The sequence below is a fragment of the Aulonocara stuartgranti genome (genome assembly GCF_965226115.1).
Source record: "Aulonocara stuartgranti genome assembly, chromosome: 7".
Taxonomy (NCBI): domain Eukaryota; kingdom Metazoa; phylum Chordata; class Actinopteri; order Cichliformes; family Cichlidae; genus Aulonocara; species Aulonocara stuartgranti.
The window spans coordinates 16771565-16787278 of NC_138945.1; the positions used below are offsets into that span (position 1 = coordinate 16771565).

General features: G+C 38.9%; 2 protein-coding genes across 3 annotated transcripts in view; one reads left to right on the top strand and one right to left on the bottom strand.

The window, feature by feature from the left end:
- The window catches only part of LOC309711816 (uncharacterized protein), a 304239-nt gene that overhangs the window by 91022 nt on the left and 197503 nt on the right, over positions 1 to 15714 (bottom strand). The gene's annotated exons all lie outside the window — the stretch shown is intronic.
- fnbp1b (formin binding protein 1b) overlaps positions 580 to 15714 on the top strand; it is a 55786-nt gene continuing 40651 nt past the window's right edge. The window contains exon 1 of one of the 2 annotated variants that reach the window (XM_082541174.1): positions 580 to 998. In XM_082541174.1, the coding sequence (XP_082397300.1) occupies positions 975 to 998 (24 nt within the window). In that variant the 5' untranslated portion in view covers positions 580 to 974. Of the gene's footprint in view, positions 999 to 4863; positions 4963 to 15714 lie in introns of those variants that run through there. The other variant, XM_082541171.1, reaches the window with a different exon arrangement.

The window sequence follows — 15714 nt, forward strand, 5'->3', positions numbered from 1 at the left end:
AAATCATCACAATAAATGTGATGGCCATTACAGGTGTCTGATTAGACCAATGTTTACGCCTGGATGATATGTTGAATATGAAAATAATTCCCTATTTGTAACATATAGTTATATTTATACTTAATTAGCGTATATTGTAGGGAACATAAAAATATCATTTGGAACAAGAGGGAGCAAGTATAAGGTGCTTTTTATTTGAGAACTAAACTAGTTTAGCTACCCTAAGTAGTTTTATGTATAATTGCGCTAGATGACGCAAACAACGGCCACCTGTCGCTACGCAAAGTTTTAAGTAGATAGAAAATATACATCAAACCTATAAGTATGTAACACATTGTGGATCTTGTGAGGTACATGTTTACATTAAAGGCGTTGTCGGCGTCATGCGTGATCGCCATGGCTCATCAGACAAGGAGTGGGGGGGGGGGGGGGGACCCTGACAAAAGACGAGAGAGAAAGTAGGATTTGTTGGCCAGAAGTTACTCCGAAACCCTCTGGGACTATTCAATGCAACATCTGCCAAGGGTGGCGACCCCTTTCACACCACTCCCCTGCGTTCATATAGCATTTCTAAACGGGCTTTTCACCAGTGCAATGACACAGCGAGGAGAGTGAGCGAGCAGAGATATCGGTAAAGGCTTTATTGGACAACCCCGCAGTGACACCCCCCACCAGGCTTTTTTTTCTTCTCGGCTGTGCGCGCGCAGGAGCAGCTGTCATTGGCGCTTGTGCCCGCGCGCTGCATTTAGCGAGACTACCCTGTTTGAAGATTATGCTGCAGCTCTTGGCCATCTTGTGTCAGACAGGATGAGAGTGTGAAAAAAACACCTACAAGGAGAGGAGCGTTTTTTTTTCTTCTCAACGTTGACAGGCGAATACCACAGAGGCAAAAATCACGTCTGCTATCGGCGCTGTGTGTGTTGGAAAGACCTCGTACGAGCTGTGGATTATTCCTAGGACATCACACTGAAACCATGAGCTGGGGGACAGAGCTATGGGTGAGTCCTGGTGCACTTGTAACGTTTGCTCTCGCTTTATCATTGAGTGCGTGCGTATAACGGTTCTCAGAATAAACACGCGTGTGACAATGCGCAGTACCCCGCTTTTTTCCGCTAAAAACGATGTCTAGTGAGCACGTCTTTATGCGTGTTAGTGTTCGATGACACAAGCTAAAGGGGGGCTAATTTGTAGCAGTTATTGCGTGAGATTGTGTTTTATTACTACGAGGTGGCATGGTGTTGTTAGCAAGAAGGGAATGGTGCATAAATATGGGCAGCTAGCGTTAGCTCGCCATCCATTTTAGTTTACATTTGAGCCTTTCAAACCACGCTTTTGCACACACCCCCTCGCAATATAACACGGCAATTCCCGTTTCCCAGCGCAGACAAATCGTTGTGGCTGTTTGTTCTCTTTGCGGCGACGGTTGCCTTTTTTTCTCTTTGCTTGTTACCGTGTAATGAATGCATGGCTAACCCGCAGATAAATGCGCACATCTCACAGGCTGCATTATCAAAGCAAGCAGAGGAAGTAGATAAGGTTAAGTTCCCCTAGTTGTGCATCTCTGATCCTGAGGTTACTAAAACCAGAGGCAAATGTTGAACTCGTTCTTCCACTAAGTAGCAGGTTACACTCATTTCACTACTTATGGATTTATTACAGTCGCTACTTTTAAGCCCCCCAGCTGTGTAGTTGTTTGCATTCTCTAAAAAGTATTTGCATCTACAGAGAGATTTCAGATAGATTTTGAAATAAAAAGTTTTGCCATAGTAGCTGTTTCGAAATAGTAGGTTAACGCAGGTGTTGCTAATCACATTAGCGAAGGATCAGAGGTGTAATTAATGTGATTAGTAACACCTCTTATTTCATGTCAAGATAGTTGCTGTGAAAAAAAAAGAAACCGCATACTACATAGGCCTGTCTGAAAAGACAATAATATGGTTCCTGGAGTCACCAAGACCTTTATGAGCAGCAGCAGAAGACAAAGTAGAAGCCCGGTGACCCGACTACAATAAATTCCTCTACCATGATGTCACTTTTAAGCCTATTCCTCTTTGAAATTGACTTTCAGGCAGTGTTGAACTTCTTACAACCTGGAAGTAGCCCTCATCAAGCTAGCTGGCATTTCCTAATTTGTATTCAGACACATGCTCACACTTGTAAGGCAACCATGTAAAGAAAAAGGAAAAAGCAAAGCAGTAATGAACATTACAGCACTCTTTTTTTTATGACTCGATAATAGGTAGTTGCTGCAAGTGTGAAAGAGTGATTCTTCTCCCCCCCAGAGGTGCTTGCTTGTTGGCTGTTTCACAATTAATTGCACGTTTTAAATATAGCACATGTGCTAGTTTGTGCTTTGGCACAGACATGCATGAAGCCAAGCACGGAGTATAGATTTGAACCCGTCAGGAGGGTCAGAGTGTATTTACATAAACTCACGTTGCACCGTTTTTCATGCAAATATTTATAGCAAACACAGCTTCTTTTAATATGAGGTGTTCAGCTTGAGAAATGTATTTGCTTGGTTTTTACCTGTGTGCAATATATCACATTACAGTCTCTTTAGGATTGCAGCTTGGAGCCCTTTTTGCCCTGACACAAACAGCAGTCTAAAGTCAATGTTATAAGTTTAATTTTTTTTCTTCTAGTAGACATCAAGTGGTCTGGAGATAGTTAACGTAGGGATGTTTTTTCATTTTAAAAAAAATGGAGGGGGAGCCACTCACTGAATTCTCCAGTAATTTACCTGGTCCAAAGTTCACAAAGAAAACCAATGGCACTCCACATTTTGTTGCAGTTTTTCTGTGCTCTCTGTGTATTTTCATTTTTGTACCACAATGCTTGGCTGACAAATGCTATTGCCTAGGTAGTCATGCATAGCCAAAATACCCTTGAGGTACTTTACAGACTTTCATGTGTACCTTTTGGTCTGGAAAGCATTTACAAGTTTTTTTTGCAGAGAATAATGTATTACAACCAGATGCTTGCTTTTTTTTCTTAGCAGGCTGAATAGAGTCCAGACACTTGATTCTTCAACATGCAGGTTGATTTGAGCAGTGCTCTGCAGGTGGACAATGCACACAGCTAATTGGGCTGTCGTCCCAACACAGCAACCTCAGCTATGCTATTGTGGCAGCACCCACACTTTTAAGTAGAACAAGGATGTAACTAACCAGTATGTTGTTGGTTAGATTGCATAGTTGTGCCCTGCATCTATGCACGATCTTTATTATGTACAATCCAGTTACTTTTATGTTTATTAAACAAATATAAGTAGACATCCCTCACATTTGAAGAGCTATAGGCAGAAAAGTTTTCACAATAAAATTGTTATCATAATAACTGTTTTAAGATGAGTGCACGGTTTCAGCATTAGCTGTCACAAGGCTCGAGTGTAATGTTGCACTCACTTAATGCAACGCTATCCATTTGCTATAAATCTAGAGAGAACAGCATAGCTGAACATGAATGGATGAAATATCAAAAATTCTGCTTGCGTAAACCATCCATTGCTTAATCATTGCAGCTGTAGTTATTATCCTGGCACAACACAAATTACTGGACATTAGCCTTAAAAGGAGCATGCAGCGTGACAGATGAAGGTTGAGTCACGACATGCACTGGACTTTTTCAACAAGCTCATCCTGTTGTTTCTCGCTTTGAACAGGAAAGTGTATGATATTTCAGGAAGTGAAGTAAAAGTAGAGCACAGTTTCTAAACTCTTAGCCACATGGTGAGGTAGTGCAAACAGATCTTATGGCGATATTTCTCCCTTTGCTGCTTTGTGGAGACAGTAGAGTATAACTGAAACTTTATCACAATAGAGAATAAAGTGTTAGCAGAACTGTATCAAATTACTTTTGTGGCTTGCAAATGTGAGCGTTAGACAGACTAACAGGGTAAATAAATGAACTTGACTTGTGGTGGGTCTTTATTGTTTGAACTGCATTACTCACAATGAGTAAAGCACCAACCAGTCAACTCCAAAATGTTGAATACCTTTGGTGCAACATCACAGCACCGATAATAGCATTCACTGTGTTCTTAAAGAAAGGTTTTGAGAATGTTTACTGGCATGCCATCACACTCATGTCCTTGTCACAGTACCAGTTAGATCAGTGTTACAGAAACAGTGTGTCAGAAGAGCCTAGCTATGGTTTGCAACATTATTTCTAAACAGCATTTGCCACTGACAATACAACCTAACCAGGATATTAAACATCATTACATTCTGACAAAATGCTATAAAAAGTAAGTTGGCATCAAAGTCTTTGCAAGATTGTTAGGAAATAACTGGCTTTCTTTTTGTGAAAGCAGAGAATTGAGTAAAACAATTAGAATCACATGCATGCACAAAAGGGAATAAGCATTATGTACAAACGTGACCGAATGGAACGAAACAAGAAGGAAGTCAAATGTGGTCTAACTTGTGACTGTTTCAATGTGGACCTGGTGTCAGAAAAAAATTACAATTTTGTTCCTAACTATAGAGGTCTTGTCACCTTTAATTAAAAAAAAAAAATCTAAATCAAGTCAGATTGAAGTATTGAAGAAAGCAAGACCGCAGCATTTCCTCTGAGATGTTGCTCAGATGCACAGTGTAGAGCTGGTGCTTTAAGCTGCAGAGGTGCTACTATATGAAGATCAATGAAAGAAGAAGATGCACATAATATTCTCAAAAACCAAAGTTGCATAGCTGTGAAAACTGAAAAAAGAAGTTAACCTCACCTTCTGGCTTTACAATGTGACTATAGAGCTTTCCATTATGACACACCTTGAATGTTTCACTTCTCTCGTGTGGATAATTTGGGAACTGGACATAAGCTACTTTTCTCACAGTTATGTTGGAGTCCACTAAGTCTGCACTGCCTGTAGGATGTAAAAGTGTCTTTTCCTGTGACATAACTAATTGATGAGGCAACATGGACAAGGCTGAAACTCTACTCAGAGAGCAGCAGCTTAAGGTGAGTTGAGCTTTACAGAAGCATCTCTGGATTTATGAATGAGGACACAATATCCCACAGAAGTGAAGTGAACTTTCCCAGTTTCTTTGATTGTGCATTGTATTGTATTGACAGTTTCACCCAAGACATGGATCTGTGTATTGGCCATCAAAAGGGAAAGTTGTACGGTTTGGAGAGGATTTGTAAACTTGCTTGCTTTCTCTTATATTTTTAATTGGAAATTTTAAGTCAACACCTGATGGTTTTAGTCTTGCATTTGCAGCAGTGAAGTATTCAGGGCTCTTTTCCTGGTGGTGTTTTTGGAGTCTAGTGTTAGGCAGATATTTCCCCAGTGTTTTCTGCTGTTCCATTTCATCTTGATTCAAGCTCCCCTGGGGTCTAGCCTCATCCCTCCTGGTGTTCTCTTGATATTCAGGGCACTTCCAGGACTGAAACCTGAGCTAGCTTGTTTCTTTCTATCAGTGTGTTGGAGTCAGTGGGGGTCAGAGCCTGAAACCCTTGGCAGACTACAACCACCATTGCTCTCACCATTAAATCTTGTACCCGTCACCACCCACCTGCTGACTCAGTGATACCACTTCCAGTCCATTTTCTCTTCTCCTCCTCCTTTAAGCTCTTGTGATGCTAAAACAAAGATGAATGAATCTGGATTTGTTCTAAAGGCTCTTAAGGAGTGAAGAGCAGAAGAAAGTGGTATTCATACAGAATTGGCTCACAGCATTTTTTTTAAAATTAGCTAGACCATTTAGAGTAGAATTTGATTTGATTCTCATTTGCTGGTTTCTTAAATGTGAAAATTTGGTGCTTTTCAGATGACACGTGACTTCCTCCACAATGGGAGCGGTTTAGGCTGTTTTGTCATGTTGTCCATGGAAATGTGACTCATTTCCTCCCACCACAGAGTGTAACTGTAACCTCTAATCTTTAGTCACCACCTCTTTTGTTATTTGTAAAGCCAGACTTTAATCATTGCTGTGACAGTGGCAAATATACAGCTGTTGAACTGCAGTCACTCCAAGTTGACATGTTGTCACCTGAACCTTGTAGCTGTCTGTATTATCCTAATTGCTGTTATATTGTACTGCATACTGTAAGTGTGACTTGTAGTGATGGTAGTGTATTTATTGTCTGTTATTTTTGCGGCTTTTACATTTTGGTTATCCCCAAAGACAAATTGTATGTGATAGCACAGATGTTACATATAACCATCTAGGAAGCATCAGAGTGTGTGTGTGTGTGTGTGTGTGTGTGTGTGTGTGTGTGTGTGTGTGTGTGTGTGTGTGTGTGTGTGTGTGTGTGTGTGAGAACGTGCTGAAAACATGGGTTTAGTGGTTGTTGTGAATGCACTTCCTGATACTTTGCCTTCTGGAAATCTGTTCATTTTTATTCAAGATGTGGTCAGACCATATTATCAGTTACTTCAGGACTTGATTCATGTCAAATTTAGTTATTTAGTGGTAATAAAAACTGGACCATGCAGACATCCAGTTACTACATGTTTGTCTCCCACTTTTTTAACTGCGGGACTCCATTTCTACCAATTACTCTAGCCCACTCATACCTTTCTTTAATATTGCTCAGTAGCTCTAGTCTCTTACACTCTTTTCATGTTCACTCGTTTGGAAACAGCTTTAAAATACTGTTTGTTTGCTTTGACCATGTCAATACAGCATTTATGCGTTGTAGTTTTTTGGGGGGGATGCACCAACTTCTTAAACAGGCGTTGGTTCTTCAGCCTCAGTCCCTTCAGTTTTGATTATATCTGTGATATTCCTTCCTTTACAGTTAGAATAAGAATAAGAACTGACTTCATATTTTATGGTTAATAAGTGACTGTGTGAGCTTTTTTGAGGCTTCCTTGGAAAACTACAGTGTTGTAATGGATTCTGCTTTTGCAGGATTCTGCATTAAACCTATTTTGTCTCAGCTAGACTGGTATTTTGAATAAGGTAGAAGGTAAATTGTGTGCACTTACATTAATAATTAATAGTTAATGATGCCAGACAGAGAGGACAGAGAGCACTGATTGTAGTGTAAAATAGCTTTAACAGTAAATGCCATTTAAATCTTTAACCCTGATTCCCATTCAGTAACAGCTATGTCCCTCACATTTCTCCCTGAATAGGTGTTGCCCTCCATATACTGTACATTAAAATAGAAAACACTGCATAGAACTTTGTCAACATTTTTTTTTTTGTGTAAGTGCCTCCATGATGAGTAATCTGCCTGTCTTGTCAGGCAGCCCCTAAAAAGAGGCATCTTTACTCATATCCTGAGATGAGGCATGTTAGGGTGGAGCGAAACGACTGCCACATAATTTAGAGATTGCCTGGGAAACTGTAGCACATATCTCAGCTCATTTAGATAAGTGAAAGTACTCCATGTTCCCTAAGGCCTTTACCTTGTGGAGAAGTAGTACACATATTAACATGAGCGTAAAAGAGAGAGAAATGAATGGATTTATAAAATCCAGTTATGGTCCCACAGTTTGTGTGGCCTGTTAGCAGATTACTGGCTTTTGTTCAGCTGTGTTGGTTTAACAAGTACACTAGTGAAAAAAAAACAAAAAAAACAAGTACACTAGTGAAAAACAAAAAAAACAAGTACACTAGTGAAAAACAAAAAAAACAACAAGTACACTAGTGAAAAACAGCGCTCTCTGTTGTATTAGCAACACTGCTCCCTGACTGCGCTAGCAGTAGTTGTATGACTTCACTTTTAAATTGTGTTATGCCACTCAAGTATAAATGACTTCTTGCTGATGTGCGCCTTCACCTTAAAGAAAGTGGTTTGACCCTTGTTATCTGAAGCTAAGCTGGAGTGAGTTGGAAGCATTTGCAATAAATGTTCCGTGTCACTTCTGAAGAAAGTCTCTAGCAAGACAGTTGGGTCAAAGTGTAAAATACATAAGATGCAAACATGCTTAATCTAGTCTCTCATTTACAACCACAATGTTTGCCAGCAGACTTAATTATAAGGTAGTGCAGTTTGTTTGTGTTATTTTTCTTTAAATTACATAAGTCCCATGGCAGCCATAATTTTATTTTAAGACTTGTTGACAAAGATGTGCAGTAATCTCAGACAGTATAGTTTGAGCCACTGCAAAGGAACATGTTGTTAGTATGTTATTCAGTGGAAAGTATTTAAATCGGGCATGTCATGGCAACATGTAGCATGACTGCCTTGAAACCCGGCATCTATACTATTAGGGACAGCTGAGCAGGGGTGTCATTTAGAACCTGAAGTCACTATTAACTCACTGCTTTGGCATGTGTCTGTATTTATTTACCAAGCAGCAACCTCTGGGCTTGTAAAAATGAAGCCAATGTCCAAGTGCCAAAGGTGCATTTCCTTAAATGGCCTAGTGAGGCTGGTTCCAAAGATGAGCAATCTGCAGCTGTGCAGTTACCACTCTCACTTAAAGTGTCTTCACACTTAAAAGTTATTGATGTTTGAGACATGGTTGCTTTTAATGCAAGGTGGGTGCTGAGACTGTTTTGGTGCATGTTGGAGCTTTTTTAAGCTCATTATTTTACATTATCTGACACTAGACTGACAGACACTGCAAGAAGTCTTTTCATAGCTTATTTATTTATAGGGGATGAATTTTAGCAATGACGAGAGGGATTGTGTTTGTGTAATACACCCTTAGCTATGGATGCCTTGAGCTGGTCAAACTGGTGATAACTTAGCACTGCCATTAGCACTTAGCAATCCTCTCATAATTTAGCTGTTAAAAAATAAAACAAAACAAAAAGTAGCAATAGTAATTATGGCTGAAATCTTTAAAACAGTAGTTCAGGTAAGTTCACAGAGGCTCTTTCCTATGTGCTATAATAGCATATATCTGCAATAAGCTAATATCAGAAAATGCTGTTACAGGTTGATTCAATTGCAAGTTGTTTGCAAATTAGAGTGCCAGATTTAGGTAAAGTATAGATCAGCCTATATGTAATGGACAGTCAGTACACCTCTTGCTTTAGTGATCCATTTATATAATCTTATGAAGCTTATGGACAGGGAATCTATCACAGTTAAATGTAGATAACATTCAGCTTGAAGAAATGAGAGATGATTATCAACTGACAGACTAAAATATAAATTCATTACAGTTCATTCAAATTGGGCATTTTCCAAAGTTCAAAGTTTCCTTCATTCCACAGACCGTGTTATATAAAGAATTAAAGAGCTTTATCCTCCAAAAAGAAGAAAAACAGCTCAGCAGGAACAATGGCTAATGTGTGTTTGCAGGATTAGCCACAAAGCAGCCTATTGGGTAGTAAAGGTAGAAGGGGGTGTAGTAATCAGATTAATGACTTCATGGTTTAATCAAGTTCTGTGCTAGTTCCTTCTCATTATGCTTCTTATTCTTGGTGCATTCTCGGAGTTTACACTGGCCCCTGTGAAATGAAAATGTTTGCGTATTAGGTATTATCAGGAGTCTTTGCACCACTGTATTCTGGATCTTCAAACTATCAGCACTCAATTATTATTCCAGGACAGGTTTTTCTTTTCTCTTTTATCCCAGTGAGACGGATTAATTTGCGACTTATTTTCCTATCCTGTTGCTTCATGAAAACAGTGACCATGTTGCGGAGAAGAAGTGAGTTTTTTGTTTTTCTGGACAGTGCTCTTTCTGTGATTACACAAAAAGAGGAACAGAAAGAAGAGCCACCGCTGAGCCCTAGTGACGAGTATCTACAGGTGCTACTGCAGATGAAAACGACCAGTGCTGTAAGTCAAGTATTTCTGACTTCAGTCATATTTGCACAGTGATTCGTTTAGTTCAGACAAACAGCAGGATTAGTCAAAGGTATGGGTAACAGTCATAAAGGGTTCTGATATACTGTCTGAGTGAAAGAAGAGACGCCGAGCTGCAGCAGAACTTTCCATTTGATGTCCAAACTTTCCTTCTTGAGTTGGCTATGACTAACAACTGACATGCAGAAATGTCCTGTTACATAAATGCCACACGAAGCTCTTCTTATTAAAGGAGCAAACCTATGAGAGCTCATACTTCTTACCAGTGTTACAAGACAGAAGTAAATAACAAGATAGCACAGTAAAAAAAAAAACTATAGCTTAAAGCAAGAGTGCATTATGCACATGTGCATGAATCAACTTCCATCCTTAAATTTTCAGACCATCAGAGGAGTTATTTCTATAAATACCTGCAGTGCATGCAAACAAGAGTTGTTTTACGTAAGGTCATCCACCGCCTCAAACAGCTGTTCATATTTTACAGGAAGTTTTGCATGTATGGTTGCTGCACATGTGCATTTGCCCTGGACACGTGTGCCTTGTACTTTCACAGTTATTTTCATATTACCTAACATGAGACAGTTGATAGCTGATCCTAAAAAGTGATAATAAAAATTGTTTTCATATCATCATCAGTTTTGTTGTTGTTGGTAAGGCTGAGGCAGGGGGGCACTGTATTTGAAGAGTGTTCTACCTGCTAGTCTTTTTTTGCTTTAATTCATTATGAGGACATAGGTAAATTTAGTGCTTACACCATAATAAGTCCTTTTAACCCAAGTTATGATGCCTCTGAGTGTACTTTCTTTCTTTAAAGTTGCCATTGCCCGTAAGTTTGCAGGTAGGCTACTTATTGACTTTTGTAACTCACTGAATTTTGTGCTATTTATTTGTGCTATTTAAATACTCCACGCTGCAGCTGGTGGAGCTGTGATTGAATACGTGTACCATTTACAAAACTATTATTAGACCAAACCTACTTTGAAGTAATCATCATAATTTCACACTCAAAGCCTTAAACATTTAACATTAAAGTTAGTGTAACATCCTAACACAGACCGGCTTTTAGATGGTGTTTGATAATGATTTTGTTCATAGTTGGAGATAGGGCTGCCACGATTAGTCGACTAGTCACGATTATGTCGACTATTAAAATCGTCGACGACTAATTTAATAGTCGACGCATCGTTTGAAGCTTTGTAAGATCACAAAGGACGCAGGAATGAGTAGTAGGATTTAAGAGTGTAATAACGGACTGAAACAGAAGATGGCAGCACTGCATGTACAAGGATGCCAGCTGCCGTTAAACCCCGAAGAAGAAGAAGCTGTGTCCCAGAATTCATAGCGCAGCCCAGCGCAGTTGTCAACAATGGCGGCAGCTAGTTAGTTTTAACTTTACTCTTATTATTCTTTCTTGGTCACAAAATAAACGTTTAACATATTTTCAGGCGAGAATGTAGCTGTGTAAACCTCAAATATCTGCTCAGTTTATCAAGACACCACATATTTTCAAAAGCGCTCCGACGTTTTCGGAGACGTCTGTTACCCACTAGCTCGTTAGCTAGGCGGGGGCAAGGCTAACTAGAGCCGTGAGAACACCGGACTCCCGGCAAATCGTTTTCAAACCCACCGCCGTCTTTCGCTAGTCAGGTTAAACATATATATAAGTCACTTAGATAACTTAAAAATGTTATTGTTTGGCTTTCTTTAGTATTTTATTTGTTCCTGAGTAAATCGGTTTGGCTGAGATTAAAGTTATAGTTTTTGCACAGCTAAAACTGTCAAGCAGACAGCTGATTATCAGAAGTGTGAGACGCTGGAGAATATACTCCGGTGTCCTGTTATATTTTAGAAAGCAAGGAGTTTATTAAACTTCACCGAAACAATCTGCAAATTTCATTAAAAATTAATAAACTACCATATTGTCTTTATTTTTAGTTAGCACAAACACTTCAAGCTGTAAGCTAATGATAGTTATATAAGACCAGATGCTGCTGGTGCAATAAGCTGTACACTGTACGTCCAATGGATGATGATCTGATTAGTCGACTAATCGCAAAAATAATCGGTGACTAGTCGACTATCAAAATAATTGTTTGTGGCAGCCCTAGTTGGAGACGAGTGACGAGTACCTACAGCTCGTGCTGCAGATGAAAATAATTTTGTTTTGAGCTGTAGTATGCAAACAAATGCAAAATTTACACTCGACTGCTTATTTTAACAAAATGAAGCAACACATCTGTGACCTGGTGTCAGGTAGTTTTCAGCTGACTAAAAGTAAACTTTCAGTAATTTTACTAATTAAGCCATTTGGTTTGGGGGGATTTGTTTACCACAGTTGTGAAAACACCTTGGATTTAAAGATGTAGCTCTTTAGTTTAAATCAATCGTGACCAATTTCTCCTCCTGGACTAGGGGGTCATACCGAGCTATGGAGGCATTGTTCCACCCCACTTTATTGGACAAAGCCTGATGTGTGTCAGAGAGAGGGTTTGGCATCTCCACCAAATATTTGTTCTTGCAGCTGAACGCCCACTGTCGTGAGGAGGCACAAGAAAACGCTGCATTGACCCACTCAGGGGGACATCAGTTTTCACTCCATCTCTGAGGGTGGTGCTTTTGTCTGGTCAGTAAAAAGCTGTATGTAACGTTCTGAATAATCACTTAATAAACCAGACCAGGACATTTTGTGCAACTTTGTTTTTTTTAAAGTTGAGGCTACATTTGGTAGAACAATTGGGCTATTTGTTTTTTTTCTTTCTTTCTTTGGTGTGACCCTCACAATTTAATGACCAGTTCTCAGTGAAAGCAGATTCTTCTCATTCGGGACGGGGTTTGTCAGCTAATGAGACTCAAAATAGTTTGCTCATATTTCCCGTGATTAGAGTTTAAAGCTGTTCTGATACCCATAACACTAGTTTGGTGTGAAACAAAACAAAAACCTCTGCAACTCAGTCAGTCAGTGGTCTGTGTAGGAATCCCCGTCATTATATACCTTGCATGATTCACTTCCACCAGCAAAAGTCTAGACAAGTAGAAAAGAAAGAGCTCCTCCTTTGACAGCACAGGCCTGCTGTTCTTGCTCTTCAGTCAACGCATTGACCCTTCAAAATAAAGGCAAAAGCATCCATGGACTTTTGCACTGCTCCCTCTCTAGGTGAGCATCTGTCTCCTCGACCTCTCCGGGTTACCCTCTGTGCTCGTGTGACCTCATCACTTTCTGTTCTTTCTTTTCATTCAAAGCCTTTCAGTGGGTGGTTAGACTCCTTATGTTTAAAGTTGAAATCCGATTAAAGGCTTAATTGGAATTTTGCAATTGCATAAATAAAAAAAATAAAAAGCGATGCATCAAAATAATTTCAGTAAAACATTTCCCAGTGGGGACTTATTGTTATTTTTAATTTATTTTTCATTTACTGTAGAATTGATTACGTTGCAGAGAGAAATAAATGAAGCACATTATACAAACTCTTTACTAACAAAACAAAGCCAAACATAATTCATACTTTCATTTTTTAAAGTTATTAGTCTGTAATTCCTTTTCATGTTCTTTCCTCTGAGTTGACAAGTGAAATAGCCCCCCCTCGCCCCTTTTTCTTTATTCTTGTGCTTTAATGGCATATTGATTTTTACTGTGATCAGCAGAGCAGCAAACTGACCTCTTCAGGGTTGGTATGAGTCCAGTAATATAAGAAGTGTGCCCAGAAGTTTGCTGATGTAACACAGGGCCTGTTTCAGGTGCTTTTTCCATGATCTCATTATCCTGGCTGTACAAAAGGAGAGATAACTATGCTAAACGGTTTCCTTTTGGTGCTCCCTGCATTCCTTCATGAAGTGAAAAGTCTAGGGCTGTCCTAAATACTCACATTTAGCTTAGCAGCTTTGGTAGTAATCAAAAGCAAATATCTCAATCTTTAACCTCTTAAGCCCCAAGCCTAACTGATCTCCTGCCTTTTGCCCCCGTATCAGGGGGCGTTGGGGCTTAAGAGGTTAACAAAACCTGGGGAGCAGGGTGCTAAAGATGATTGATCTGATGCCTTGTTCTTTAAACATAATTTTTTATTTTAGGCTAATTATTTTAATTGTTGATTCTAAGCTTACTAAATATCTGAATGTAAGCGTGCTGATACTCTCTACTGTCTGCTGCTGAAGAAAGGAGAACAGACAGTAGGCCAGAAAATAATTTTTCTGCTTCAATACTATTTGTATATGACTTTACTGCATTTCTTTTGACAGTTAAAGAAATATATACTGCTTAAAAGGTGCATTTGTTATTCAAAATCATTCAGTGGTTAGGAACTGATTATTAGGATAAGACTATTTTATTGTTTCCCATAGGATAGATAATAAAATCTTCATAGATTAGGCCACTGTTACATCCAAAAACGCGTAACATCAAAGATAACAAAAAACCCTGAATGGATTACTCCAAATCCCTTCAAATAGCTCTTATTGCTAATGTTGTTACGATAAGAAAAGAAGCCCCTTCTTTCAGTTGAAGGAAGAAGTGTAAGGTATACATCATGGAAGCAATGAAATGACCTGGAAATTTTTATTTTAAAGCTACTGAGACCCAGATTGGGTCAAAAGATTAGTTTTGACTTTAAATACCACTAAATTCATAGCAATTGTGAAATTTAGCCTGAGGTCTTCGTGAGGTTTGATTTAATTACACTGGTTTTCAAAAGCTCTGCTATTATCAGAGAGGTTGGAGTGATATTTTAAGGGCCTGAATGTTGGTGTTTGAATTTTTTTTTTTTTAATACTAGTCACTGTTCATATATAACTTGTGCCCTTTTTTTCATTAGATTTTACATAGAGGGAGAAGTTCCAACCACATAATATCATATATTGTTTACAAAGTGAAATATTTCTGTGAATTTAATCCAACAGGAATTTGTAACCATTCCAGTGAAACTGGCTCATCTTTGCCTCAGATGAGTTGATGTGTTGAGAAAGCCTGTCTTTAAATGGGGAGCAAGGCAATGGCCTGGGCCTTTATTATTTGTGGGATTGCAAAAGTTGTTGTTCAATAGTATGTATTAGTTCAGATTAAGTGGCAGTCTGATACCTGCACTGCAATCTTCCTAAAACGCTCAAGAATAACTAGAGTTTATGAGGCTGACCCTTATACAGATATGCATTAGTTTTCTTACAGCCCATGGACCACCTACGTAAATTTAGTAACTGCTAATGTTCCCTTTGTTCTCAGTTTGAATCTGTTTTCCATTTCCTGAATAATAAAAAACATTTAGTCACACAGTTATATTTATTTTCTTTTACATACGACCACACTAGTACATGTGGCTCACTGACTGGGACGGTATCCTGAAAAAATAAGTGCAGTGGACCTGGGTCATCTCCTGAAGGGATTACAGCATATTGGCTTTGATAGCAATAAAGTCAGGTGTCCGAGGCAGCAGATGAAAGGATGGTTGTCATAAGGTATTAGTACAAGGGGCAGTAGGAGGATTAATGGAATGGATTGTTTCAAATTTAATGTCTGTTAGAGGTTTTGTTTGTATTCAAACCACTTTTGTTATCATATTCCGTATTTCTACTTGAATTTTTCTCGTGTTTTTTAGGGCTACGACTAATTACACTTGATTGAATTTTGGCAGTCATTCATTTAGTGTGTTCCGTGTCAAAAACTAGTTACGTTTTCACAATTCTGCAGAGCAAATGTATGTATTATATTGGCTAATATTGGCTTAGTTGACTGGTGTCGGTCTTTTGGCAAGTAGCATGACATTTAATCAGAGATGGTGAGCAATTTGAATCTGTTGGGTCACATCTATTTTGTGATTCCTAAATCAGACATGTGGAGACCTTGCCCAAAAAGAGCCAGCACCAAGATACATAAGTCAGTCATGTGGAGGTTCAGCTTCAGCTGTGCAGTGACAGGCCTGTTTCTTGTTATTGTAATAAACAGTGTTGTGAAAAAGTCTTTGCTCCATACTGGTTTACTATTATTTTTGTATGTTTGTCACAATT